Raw genomic sequence first — 12,806 nt, forward strand, 5'->3', positions numbered from 1 at the left:
CTGGACCTGGCACCTGTGCCTGTATCTGTGGCAGGAGCTGGGGAAAGGAGGGAAATGAGGCTAAAAGGTACCAGACTTGAGAAGTCCTCTAGGACTCTAGGGAACATAGCTCCTCTAAAGGAGCTAATGGGCTGGAGAGTAAGAAGCTGCAGATGTGTCCTATAATAATCTAATAAATTTATCATAGTTATTCAATTTAAAGGATTATTCTTTTTTCTCTTGAGCTCATATCTTCCTACTTTGTGTTATGTATGTGTGTGTTAAAATATACCTGAAAAATTATAGCATGATGGCACTTGATGACATACTCGTCCTTACTTGTCCAAATTGTATATAGCAACCTACTGTTATTGCCCAAACTTTAAAAATCGTTCATACTGGTCTCAAAGTAGAAAACCTGAGAAACTCCTACTCTAGGTAAAGCCTGCGTGGGGCACCTACGCAGCACTCCAGGGGCTCATTAGTGGCGTTTTCATCAGCAACCACCTCCACCCATACAGCCTGGCCACACGCTAGGACTATCTATACATACATGGGACTTCTGCTACGTTAGACATTCTATTTGATCTGTAAGAAGTTTTTCAACTAAATAGCCAAGAGCTTAGGGCTTGGATACGAGGAACTATCATCCACCCTAAGATTAGTCCAAATGTCAGTCATGTCCACAATGCACAGAGAGATTAATGACTTAATTTTACGTGGCTTACCTGTAGCATTTTGGTGTGAATACCTTGTCCTAGTTCATTGCCTCCATGTGTGACCAATACAGAGCCATCTGTGTAGATATGAACGAGGGCAGCTGCCTAGTAAAACAACCCAGAAGGCACAGTTCAGTTTAGTGAGGTTCAATATAAACAAATAAGATAGTGAAACCCCGGTCTCACGGAGTGTGGAGGGTCAGAGGGGCAGTCTCTTCTGGTGGAATTCTGAAGCTTAGTTCCATGCAAAAGTCACCTGTAAAGAACATTCGTATTCCAAGGAACCTGGAAAGAGAGAGAGTGCGAGCAAGCATGAATGTGGTGGGGGGAGGGGGGGAGTGGGGGCGGGGAGAAGCAGGGGGAAAAATTTTAAGCAGACTCCACACTGAGCGCGGAGCCTGACGTGGGGCTGACTTGGGGCTCAGTCTCATGAGCCTGAGATCAGGACCTGAGACAAAACCAAGAATCAGACATTTAACTGACTGAGCCCCCCAGGTGTCCCAGGAACCTGATTTTAATAGGAACGTCTTTGGATACTCAGGAGTTATGAGTATTGGTTCCAACTATTTGAAAGTCACTCCCCTGCTTAAAGGCTCTGGCTGACCACTCAGGTAACATATAAACATTTCTTAAGTCCTTGACACATGTTATGTGCCAACCTGTGCTCAGCTCTGGATATACACAGGTGAACAAGATGTGGTTCTTCCTCAACAAAACAGTAGCACACACTGTAAGGGGGGGACAGGTTGGAAAGCAAGTCATTATAATGCAGAATGATCTGTGAGACAATGGGCATGGCATAAGGGGCCCTAGGGTCCTGGGAGGACAGACCCAGCTGCTTTGGAGAGGCTTGGGGAAGGGTTCCCCAAAGGGACAATTGAATGAAATCATGAAAGCGAGGAAGGGTCACCACTGGGCAAGGTGGGCAAAATTCCCCATTGTCTGTCTGTATGGGAAAGCCAAGCTTCTCATTACAATATGAGGCCTTTTAGGATTTGGTCTAGTAGATTTTCCCAGTTCATCACTGTCTTTTCCTGCTTTGTGTGATTGCTGCTCCTTCCTGCCCTGTGCTCATGCTTACGCTGTTCTCACTTCCTGGTCTGCTCCCCGGGCTTCAGACCCACATCTGTGGTCTCTGTTCTGTTAAAGCTTCCTCAAATACTTCTCATTCCCATCTGGGAAGGATAAGTTACCTGCTTCTCGGTGAACTAGGCTGAGTAGTGTCCCCTGCAAATTCCTGTCTACCTGGAACCTCAGAATACAACCTTATTTGGAAATTGAGTCTTTGCAGACATAATTAATAAAGATGGGGTCATAGTGGATTATGGTGGGCTCTAAATTCAATGACTGGTGTCCTTATACAAGGCCATGTGAAGACACAGAGCAAAGAAGGTCATGTGAAGATGGAGGCAGAGACCGGAGTGGCGTGGCCACAAGCCAAGGAACACTAGGAAACACCAGAAGCTGGAAGAGGCAAGGAAGGGTTCTCTGGAGATTTCTGAGGAGCATTGCCCTGCTCACACCTTGTTTTTGAACTCCAAGCCTCCAGAACTGGGAGAGCATAAATTGGGAGAACTGGTTGCTGTAAGACACCCAGTCTGTGGTACTTTCTTATGGCAGCCACAGAAAATGAATACAGGGGGTGACCAGCTCTTCTGTGAGAGTCTCATGGAGAGATTCATTCAGTTTTGTGTCCTGTAGAGAAGTCAGAGCAAGTCTGACTCACAGAGACACTAAATAACTATTTGTTGAACTGGACAAATGGAAATGTGGTAGTTTTCATTCCAAGAGGGGGAGGAGGAGAAGGAGGAGGAATTAGGACTTCAGTTTATTCTGTCTGGAGATGCCTGGAGGCTCAGAGTGGCTTGGAGGAGCTTTGGGGCAGCCAGGCTTGAGATGCTAGTGACAATATTTATCATCATGGGCCTTTTGACTCCCTCTGACAATGCTACCCATGCCTAGTTTGAAGAGTAGGTATTCCAGCTTTGTGAGTCATCAGCTGCCCTGAAATTACACATTTCAACTCCTAGCTTGGTGATTCTTGGGTGCATCAATTTGGAACTCTGTGAAGAAGCTGGAGATCTTCCAAACAGAGCTTTAAAGTCATTGCTTGATTTAAGGATTTGTGTGTGTTTGTGTGTGTGTGTGTGTGTGTGTGTGTGTGTGTGTGTCGAGGTGAGAAGTTGGCTCCCATGGATGATGGCAGAGAGTAGACTGTGGTTTAGGTGAGGGGCAGCCATCACATGAGGGGAAGTGTTGTATAATAAAAAATAAATCTATGGTCTTTGTCCCTGATTTTTGGCACAGTGGTCCTAAAACCCTGGGAATTTACTGTCTTTTGTCTGCTGTTCAGATAATTCTTGGGAGGAGCTTAGACAGCTCCTGGGGACTGGGGATTGTTGCCAGAAAAAATGAACCACGTGGTTAAAGGGTTCCAGCTTTCAGCCCCACCCTCTGACTTTCAGGGAGGGGAGAGGGACTAGAGATTGAGTTCAACCACCAATGGCCAATGACTTAATCAACTGTGCCTATGTAATGAAACCTTCATAAAACTGGGAAACAACAGCGTTCGGGTAGCTTCTGGGTTGGCAAGCTAGAGGGGAAGGGCATGACAGCCCCACACTCCCTCTCACATACCTTGCCCATCTCTTCCATGTGTCTGTTCATGGGTCGTATCCTTTATAACAAACTAGTACCAACAGTAGGTAAAGTGCTTTCCTGGGCTCTGTGAGTCATTCTAGCAAATTATTACACCTAAGGGAGGTGGATAGTCGAAACCCCTGAATTTGTAGTTGCCTGGGCAGAAGTGTGAATAGTTTGGGCACCTCACTTTTGCTGGTGTCTGAAATGGAGGCAGTCTTGTGAGACTAGCCCTTGATCTGTGGGGTCTGTGATAACTTGGGGTTAAAGTTAGTGTCAGAATTGAACTGAATTGCTGCAGGCTTAGTTGGTGTTGGAGGATCGGTGCAGAAAAAACACATTTTGTGTCAGAGAGAAAAACCACACAGGTGGATATCTAGAATCATTTATGCTCTAGCTGCTGAGTTAGTTCAGGCTCGTAGGTATAACGGTTAACCTTTTCGCACCTCTGTATAAAATGGGCATGCTGGATCTGAATAGGAGTGTGACTCCGGCGGCCAGGGAGTCTTATCCTGCCTGTAGGAGTAGCCGCAGCCCTGAGAGGTGTGTCTGAGATCTCTGGGGGAGAGAGATCTAACTATATAGTGCTCCAGGAACCCTGCCAAGTGCTTTACGTTTGTTTCTTAGCTTGTTGAATCCTCATCAATCCTAGGAGAAAGGGTTATTACTCTTATTTTATAATTGAGGAAGCCGAGACTCAGAGAGGTTAAATGACTTGCTTAATATTACACAGTGAGTAAGTGGCAGGGCTAAGGAATTTCTCAGGTCTACCTGACTCTAGTTGCTTAGGGTTATGGGGCATCTGCTTTATTCCCTAAGAAAGATTTCCTTGGACAGGGCAGCTTTTGTTATGTGTGTATGTGTGTGTGTCTATTGGCTGCTTGTAGTTGGGTATAAGTGGAAAAATGCTTTCAATGGTATATATACAAGGGAGATCTAATGTATACAAGATTTTTCCAGTTGTGGAGCCTCTGCTTCTGGTGGACAATAATGGGGAGGCAATAACATTTCCCAGGTTTCTAAACAGCATTCCCATATATGACCTGTTGGGATTGCTAGGAACACTTGTCTGTACCAGTCTTGTGTTATTTAATGGACTCATCTATTTGCTACTTTTCCTGCTCCCTTCTGGATGGGGCCTCTTCCTTTGGCAAATCTACCGGAAGGATTTTTGGACCACGTACCTCCATTTTCCCTTTAGAATTGACACAGATGCCTGGGAGAGGTGGCTGGAAACAGCCAGCTTGTCAGGACAACATGCTAGACTTTCAGGCACCGAAGAGAGCTGAGGTGTCTGGGGCACAGACCAGGCGAGGCCCATTTCCTGCCCAAGTCATAACATCTGGGCTCAGAGAGCTCAGCACCACAGGCCTTGTAGGCTCTTGTTCCCTTTGGGATAGGGATGGTTCGGGGTGGGGTGGGGTAGTGGTCGTGGTCACGCTGCTGTGACCTGGCAGTTATGCTGGCAGCCTGCCTGCTGATGCCATTTTCTGCCACTGAGACATGTTTTCTACTGCGCTGTGTTGAACGTGCTTACAGATGTGGTTACTCTGCCCAGGAGAGTTCTTTACATTTCTCCCAGGTGCTGGGGGAGGAAGGGGCTCGCTACCTGGAAAATATGGCACTCTCCCAGAGTCAACAGGAGCTGATGTGGCTAGAAGTGCATCTGACCTGAGGGTTATTTACCACATAGGAAAGCCTTACCTGATGATAGCTTGTTGCAGCAAAGCCAACTGAAAACTTCATGGGGACGATTGCAATGCCTTTCTTCTTCCAATAATTCTTCTTGTTAAACTCTTCCACTTGCATTCTTCTGCTGTGAAAGGAAGACTTGTCCAGACACTCATTCCAACATCTTATCAGGGTCTCAGGGCTGAATGCTTGTTTGTAGATGGTCTTATCAACTGTTTTGTACATGTTTTTCTCCCTAATCTGAAATGGGTGAGAAGTTGAGTTGATGGTTACAGTAAGACCAGAAACTGACTGTAAAAAAGAGACTTCAAAAGCTTCCCCATTAAAACACAAACTTTGGTGGGGAGAAGACAGGGTGTTTCTTCTTTCTTTGAACAGCATGTGCTTTTGCAAAAATAAGGGAGTTAGGGGTGCCTGGGTGGTTTAGTCGGTTAAGCATTTGCCTTCGGCTTGGGTGATGATCTCAGGGTCCTGGGACTGAGCTCCCTGGTGGCTCCCTGCTGCTCAGGGAGTCTGTTTCTCCCTCTTTCTCTGCCCCTCACCTCCTTTCCATTCCCGACTTGTGCTCTCTCTCAAATAGATAAAATCTTAAAAAAAAATAATGGGAGTTATTTCCTATCTCTTCTTCAATGTACTAATAGGGTTTTTCCCTCTTGAAAGTAGAGGGTAATGGTAGTAACTGGTCCCTGGAGGGCAGTAGGCTGGAGGGGTGAGGGAAGCAGATACTCCTTTTTTCCTACAAGATTCAGAGGATAAAAAAAGAGTTGGTATATTATATATAAAAGCAAGGATTTAGGGCAGCCCTGATGGCCCAGAGGTTTGGCACTGCCTTCAGCCCGGGGTATGATCCTGGAGACTCGGGATCGAGTCCCACGTCAGGCTCCCTGCATGGAGCCTGCTTCTTTCTCCCTCTGCCTGTGTCTCTGCCTCTCTCTCTCACTCTGTGGCTGTCATGAATACATAAATAAAATCTAAAAAAAAAAAAAAAAAAGCAAAGATTTACTGTCCTAACTGAAGATTGGTTCTGCCAAAGAGGAATAGTATTGCTGCCATATCTCAGCTACTGAGACGTGCCCAGGAAGTCTTCATTCTCCCCATTTCACTCTAGTAACAATAAAAGAATTATTATTCTCAGAAGTAATATTGGAATAATACTATCCAGTTTATGAAAACAAATGTTTCAACAAGTGCTAACTCATTTGATTCTTGCAGGAACTCTGTGTAGTGAGTCACATCGTCCTTGTTTTGCAGATAAGGAAACTGAACCACAAAAAGATTGCCTCTCCTTGTTGGAGCCATTCCATTTGCCTAGATTACCTTCCCATTATCTGTGCCCATTATTCTTCAAGGCCTATCTTTAAGTGTTATCTTCTCCAGAAAGTTCTTCCTGACTCTCCTCCCCACAAGTCAAAGTGATGTGTTTCTCCTTTGTACACATAGAACACTTTTTGTGACTTCTCTTAGGATAATTATTATCTTCATTGTACAATATGTAGGTGTTTTCTTGTGCATAGGAAGTACCCTGACAATCACAAACCTGGTGGTCCTTTCTGTTGAACTTAGGGGCAAAGGGGTTCAAAGGGCAATATATTGTGTGCTCTCTAGAGCAGAGGGACTATGCGGAGGAAACAGGGAAGAGAAGGGTAAAAAGTAGGGTAGGGTCTAATTGAAATGTGTAAAGGCTAGAAAGGTGTTATTAACAATTATCTCAATTGCCAGTGTCTGTCTGCCTCTCTCTGGCTTAGCATCCTGTATATGCTGTGCACCTTCTAGGATACTGTACAAAATAATATTCTTGGAGGGTATTCTTTTGGCAGTGTATCTCTCAAAGTTTTCAAGTGTACTGGCAATTCCACTTCTATAAATTTATTGTACAGAGATAGACAATAAGGCAAAAATACATCTATATTTTGGTATTTCTGTACCAAGATGTTTCTTGCAACATCATTTTAATAGCCAAAACTGCATAACAACATAAATGTGTATCAATAGTGGAGTGGCTAAACAAATTACAGTAAGTCCATATAACATAATACTATTCAGTTATGAAAAAGAATGAAGTGGGTCATTCTACTGACACAGGAAGATGGCCACGGCCTACTGTCAAGTAGAAAAAGTAAAGTGCAGAATAATATGCTTATCATGGTCCCATTTTGGTAAATAATTCTCTCTCTCTCTCTCTCTCTCTCTCTCTCTCTCTATATATATATATATATATATATATATATATATATAATACATCCATGTTTATGTATGTGTGTATGAATACAGAAGGCTGGAACAATAAACATAGAACCATTCACAGTAGCTACTCTTGACCAATAGGGATGATGGGATGGAAAAGGGGATGTTCACTTTTTACTTTACTTACCTCAATGTGGTTAGAATTTTAAAAAGAGTATTTTAGTACAAGTTAGAAAAAAGAAAGAAAGGAACAGAAAGTTGTTTGCATAAGGAAGTAGGAAGATAGTGAAAAGTCATTTCTTTTGGGTAGCACTTAATTTATCTTGAAATCTGATTTAGGGCTAATTTGAGTGGTTCTTCTAGGATCTTTCCTTGGGTAGCTAGTTCCCTACCTCATCTGCTTCTTTAACAACGTTGGTTATGACCTTGATTACAACCTCACCTTTTCTGGCAGAAGGCCACACTTGGCTGCCACAGCTGTGATGCAAGATTCTGTTATCAGGGTTCCTTGTGGGAAGCCAAATCCTCGAAAGGCCGTATTAGATGGTAAATTTGTCATGCATGCACGACCCCGGAACCTGAGGTTACGGATTTTATATGCATTTTCCAGCTTCAATATAAGAAATTCTGTTACCTAAAGGGAAAGGAGGTATTAATATATATTGGACAATATGTTTTTTTTCCCCTGTAAAAGTCAAGTACAGAGTCTGCTTGTGGAACTTGAGTAAGTACTTGAAGAAATATATTCCATAAAGACTCATCTGGAAATTCTTCCTTCTATTCACCATTAAGGATGTTGCTGGTTTCTGATGCACATACCTGCTCAGAGTCATCCAGCATGCATCCTCCATTAATGAAGCACTCAATGTCTAGAGCTTTGATTCGCCCGTTGTTCATGAATCCCACCTGTCACCAAATGAAGGAAGTTTTATGATCTGTTTAAAATTTATATGCCGGGCAGCCCTGGTGGCCCAGCGGTTTAGCGCTGCCTTCTGCCTGGGGTGTGATCCTGGAGACCGGGGATCGAGTCCCACGTCGGGCTCCCTGCATGGAGCCTGCTTCTCCCTCTGCCTGCCTGTCTCTCTCTCTCTCTGTCATGAATAAATAAATAAAATCTTAAAAAAAATTTATATGCCAAGTTTAAGTCACAGCCCATCTCTACGATTCGGTGGGACTGAAGACAGACTCTGCTCTTGTTTGTGTGGTTCTTTGCCACACCCGGCCGTCCCCTTGTATCTCAGTGCTCCACTGACAAAGACCCCCTCTGACCTGAATTTTGCTGAGTCCTTCCTTTCAAAGTGTCATTTTCTGATCTCAGTCAGTATAGAATTCCAAAGTCCTTCCTTGCCTCCTGGTATATGATTGCTACCCTCTTCTTCCTAATTTCTGGAAGAGTTTCCTTCATTTTTTTTTTAAGATTTTATTTATTTATGAGAGAGAGAGAGAGAGAGAGAGAGAGCATGCATGAGTAGGGAGAGGGGCAGAGGAAGACGGAGAAGCAGACTCCCTGCTGAGTGAGGAGTCTGACAGGGGCTCATCCTGGGGGCTCAATCCCAGGACCCTGAGATCATGACCTGAACCAAAGTCAGATGCTTAACTGACTCAACCACCCAGGTACCCCAAATCTCCTTCACTTTTTACTAGTTTTCCTTATAATTTAGTCTGTAGCTTGTCTTTCTTATGGAAGTCTCTGGAATTCCAGAGTGCATGGGAATGAATCACAGTGGATCTTGTTATGGGAAAGCCTTGGAAACTGAGGCTGGGGAGGAATGGACATGAAAACTGCTGTTCTTATTTTAGAGAGCTGAGGCTTTGTGATTGATTAAGGGTGGAATAAAGGTGAGCTAGTGCTGCTGTTCTTATTGGGACTCAAAGAAGCACCTTACGTTTTTCTGAAGTTGCCACTCCCTTGTGGCTCATCTAGACCTGTTGGTCTGCACAGCTCAGATTGAAAATTTTCCACTTCCTACTGTAGTCCTACCAGAAAAGGATCGGCCCTGGTCTCTTTGTTCCCAAAAAATGGGCACAACTATATGACTATTATCATCTATGGACATGTTGGATAACAAAGCAGAGCACTTAGCACATGTAGAAAACCCCACAAATTCAGAATTTATGCTAATTTTGACAAATGCAGGGTGGAAGTTTACCTGTGACTTTTCATGAAGAATTGCTAAGCAAAATCGTATAACAAATAAGGTAGCAGAGAGAATTCTTTTTTTTTAAAAAACTTATTTATTCATGAGAGACATACACACACAGAGAGGCAGAGACACAGGCAGAGGAAGAAGCAGGCTCCATGCAAGGAGCCCAACACGGGACTTGATCCTGGGTCTCCAGGATCACACCCTGGGCTGACGGTGGCACTAAACCACTAAGCCACCAGGGCTGCCCAATGTTAACAGTATTTTTAATGGTATTTATGCCATAGTTGCATAAAATGCAATGAGCATGGTTTAAAACAATTTAAAATTATTTCATTAGTGAGTTCTTTTCTTCCTATTTGCAAAGATCTTTTGGGACACTTTCATAACAACTAGGTGGGAACACTTGTAAAAATGATTTTGTAGTTAAAATGGTAAAATTGTGTTTAAACATTTCTACTGCAAAATACTTTTATAGTCAAGGAGTTTTGGTATAACAAGTGCTTGTAGCTTTTTTTTTATCTTTGAGGAACTGCTAATGAAAATCTTGTTCCTTCAATAATGTTTTTATAATTTAAAATTGCATTTTTATCATTCGATTTCTTTATAATCTACACTAGATTTACTAAAAGTTCCTTATAAAATTTGAGTATTTAAATGCACAACTTTTTCATTTAATATTTTAGATAAGGTAATTGTTTTTAGAATTTAGCAAAATCAAAATAATAGAAAATGTTAAAACCACTCAGATAAAATGAGGTAATTTAGTAATTTCATCTTTAATACTCACTTTATATTTTCCAAATAATGGGTGCCTTCCCCCAGTTATTAACATATCATCTTCACGATCAAGAACAAGACGAATGGGACGACCAGTTCTAAAGAAAATAAATCTTACATTCTCCACCCATTCCACCCATCCATTCCCCTATTCATCCCTCTGTATCCACTCACCCATTTATTCATCCTCTCATTTAACTATCTACCCACCCATCCATCTACCTTTCTACCCATCCATCCTCCATTCATTCTCCCACCCATTTATCCAACCATTCATTTAACTATCCATCCACCCCATATATATTCCTTGAGAACATACAATGAGGTAGGCACTGATCTGAATTAATATGTGACCAAATTACTACTGTCTCTTAGCCTATAACTTAGTGGTTGGAGATCTAGCTAAAGTGATTAATGCCACATGGCAGTTAACTTGTATTCTAATGGCTTCAGATTTGATGCTCACCCAGATCTAGTCATTTTGCATATCCCTACCACATGTGACAAAAGAGAAAGCGTGCAAATAGATAAATGCAAACTTAACACAACTGCAAAAACAAGGCCAAGGACTTGTCCTTAGTCTGATGGTTTAGTGTCTTCATTTCTACCCATGAATGCTATCATATTGGCCCCATTGGGCCCTTGGATAGTCAGAGATTTAGCTTTTCTGTATCTCTAGGGTGGAGGTTCCATACTCTTTGGACAAAAGAATCATCTGGTTTTTAGGTAAAAATGCAGATTCCTGAGCCTTAGCACTAGGAGTTTCATTCAGTATGTTAGGGAGGCGCCCCAGAATTGTCATTATTCTCAGTGATTCTTATGCAAGTATTTTCAGGTACATGTTGAAAACTACAATTCTGGCACAAGACTTCTTGTTTTGTTTTGTTTTAATGGTGAAGACTACCTGGAGCATGAGTTAAATATAAAGTTTCTGGGTCCACCCCCTGGTGATTCTGATTTGGTGGGTCTGGGATGGAGAGGCAGGAATTTCTATGAACCTGCAATAGTCTTATTTTCAACAGTTTGGGAACCCTGCTCTGGGGATTAGATTACTTAATGCATGCTAGATGTGTGCTAAGGTAGGGTTGTAGCCTAAGGCATTTGGTTCCCACACTTAGAACACTGGGATAGTTTTAAATGTACTGACCTGGATGGATTGGTATGGGGCAGCCTAGGCATTGGGATTTAAATACTCTCCAGATGATTTTAACTGTGCAGCAATGCTTGGGAGGTCTTAAAGGCACAAAGCCTGGTGGGAGAATGATGAACTGATCCCTTGCTGGTACTTGGTGGGTGTAAATAGAGAGGTTCATAATGGAGAGAACTGGAGATAGGATTCAGATCTTGTGATTTCCCACCTCTCATTGCAGAACAAGACATACATCTGAGTGCTTTGGGACCTAGCTTTGAATTACACAGACTCTGTCAAAGGAAGGAGGATCTTTGAACTTTGCAGGCTGATTGGGGCTCTGACAGTATTTGTTACCACCGAGAAACAGCCATAGAAAATGAACAAGGAACAGAAAAGCCAGCAACTTGAACAGCAAGAACAGCAAAGGAGCAAGCCTTGTGGTTGAGGTTAGCCTGGGAACTTTTTTTGAGGATGGTATCTGTCATTAAGCAAACATTGAATAGCCAGCCCTCCCCAGGTGCAGAGGGGCAGAGGGTGGGAGCCTTTCTTTCCTTAATCCACCCTGTCTGCAGTTAGAGTAGTAAGGAAATGTGGGGGAGGAGCCACTCCTTTGGCTTCCACTTGGGCAGGGTACTTGTTCCACTCCTAAATGGGTCACCTTCCCTGAAGCTCAAGGACAGGGCAGCCTCAGCCTTGGAGCTATTTAACTAATGACATCACTTTTCCTTTTTATAGCAAATGAGCCTATGTGAAGTCCTATGTACATTTGACTTTTCCAATAACTCTAGGAGGGTGGGTATTATATCTATAATTATAAAGAAAAAGAGACAGGAGCCTGAATTGTCCAAGGACACCCAGATGCTTATGACAGCATCCAAGTGACTCTCGGTCTGCTGATTTACCCTTAGCTCTGTACATTTTACACCCTCTTGTATCCCCAAGTGCACTTACTTGATAGCGCCCACAGCTGCAATAGCTCCAAATACAGCCGGTCTTCCTACTTTCCCTCCAAAACCTCCACCTACCCGTTTGACGTGACAGGTGATCCTGTTGATGGGGATGCTTAAAGTAGAGGACACTGTTTTCTGTAAAAGTTGGATAATGGAAAAGTTTTACAAGAAATGGCAAAGAAGCCTTTTGTTTTCTGAAATACCACAGCAATATTCATCCACACCTGGTGTCAGGAAAAAAAACAAAACAAACAAACAAACAAAAAACCCCTCAAAAAACCAAGTCTAAATCGGCCTTGCAGAGCTCTATTCAGTTCATAAACATCGTTAATCTTACAGAACAGCCATTCTAGCAGAAAAACGGTATTTTCCAGAAGGGAAACTTTCTGAATCCTGGATTCCTGTCAGAAGCTGGAATCATAGCCACACGCCTAGACCTCAAGTCCCAACAAGGTGAAAATCAGCAAACTCCTGACAAGTTGCTAAAGAAGATGTTTGTAGCTAAAACCTAGAGCACTTCCTGACTGGGAAATGAAAGTGTGCTACAAAGTGATATGTCTACTCCAAAGGTTATCTGTAATGGTTA

At 42.9% G+C, this 12,806-nt stretch overlaps 1 protein-coding gene across 7 annotated transcripts in view; it reads right to left on the reverse strand.

The window, feature by feature from the left end:
- The window catches only part of LOC144306260 (aldehyde oxidase 2), a 63,336-nt gene that overhangs the window by 26,340 nt on the left and 24,190 nt on the right, over positions 1-12,806 (reverse strand). For 6 of the 7 annotated variants that reach the window (XM_077885716.1, XM_077885719.1, XM_077885718.1 and 3 more), the window contains 6 exons: positions 12,222-12,355; positions 10,149-10,236; positions 8,034-8,120; positions 7,657-7,848; positions 5,043-5,270; positions 708-803 (listed from right to left, as the gene is read on the reverse strand). In XM_077885716.1, the coding sequence (XP_077741842.1) occupies positions 708-803; positions 5,043-5,270; positions 7,657-7,848; positions 8,034-8,120; positions 10,149-10,236; positions 12,222-12,355 (825 nt within the window). The remainder of the gene's footprint in view (positions 1-707; positions 804-5,042; positions 5,271-7,656; positions 7,849-8,033; positions 8,121-10,148; positions 10,237-12,221; positions 12,356-12,806) is intronic. The other variant, XM_077885717.1, reaches the window with a different exon arrangement.

The sequence above is a fragment of the Canis aureus genome, chromosome 36 (assembly GCF_053574225.1).
Source record: "Canis aureus isolate CA01 chromosome 36, VMU_Caureus_v.1.0, whole genome shotgun sequence".
Taxonomy (NCBI): Eukaryota; Metazoa; Chordata; class Mammalia; order Carnivora; family Canidae; genus Canis; species Canis aureus.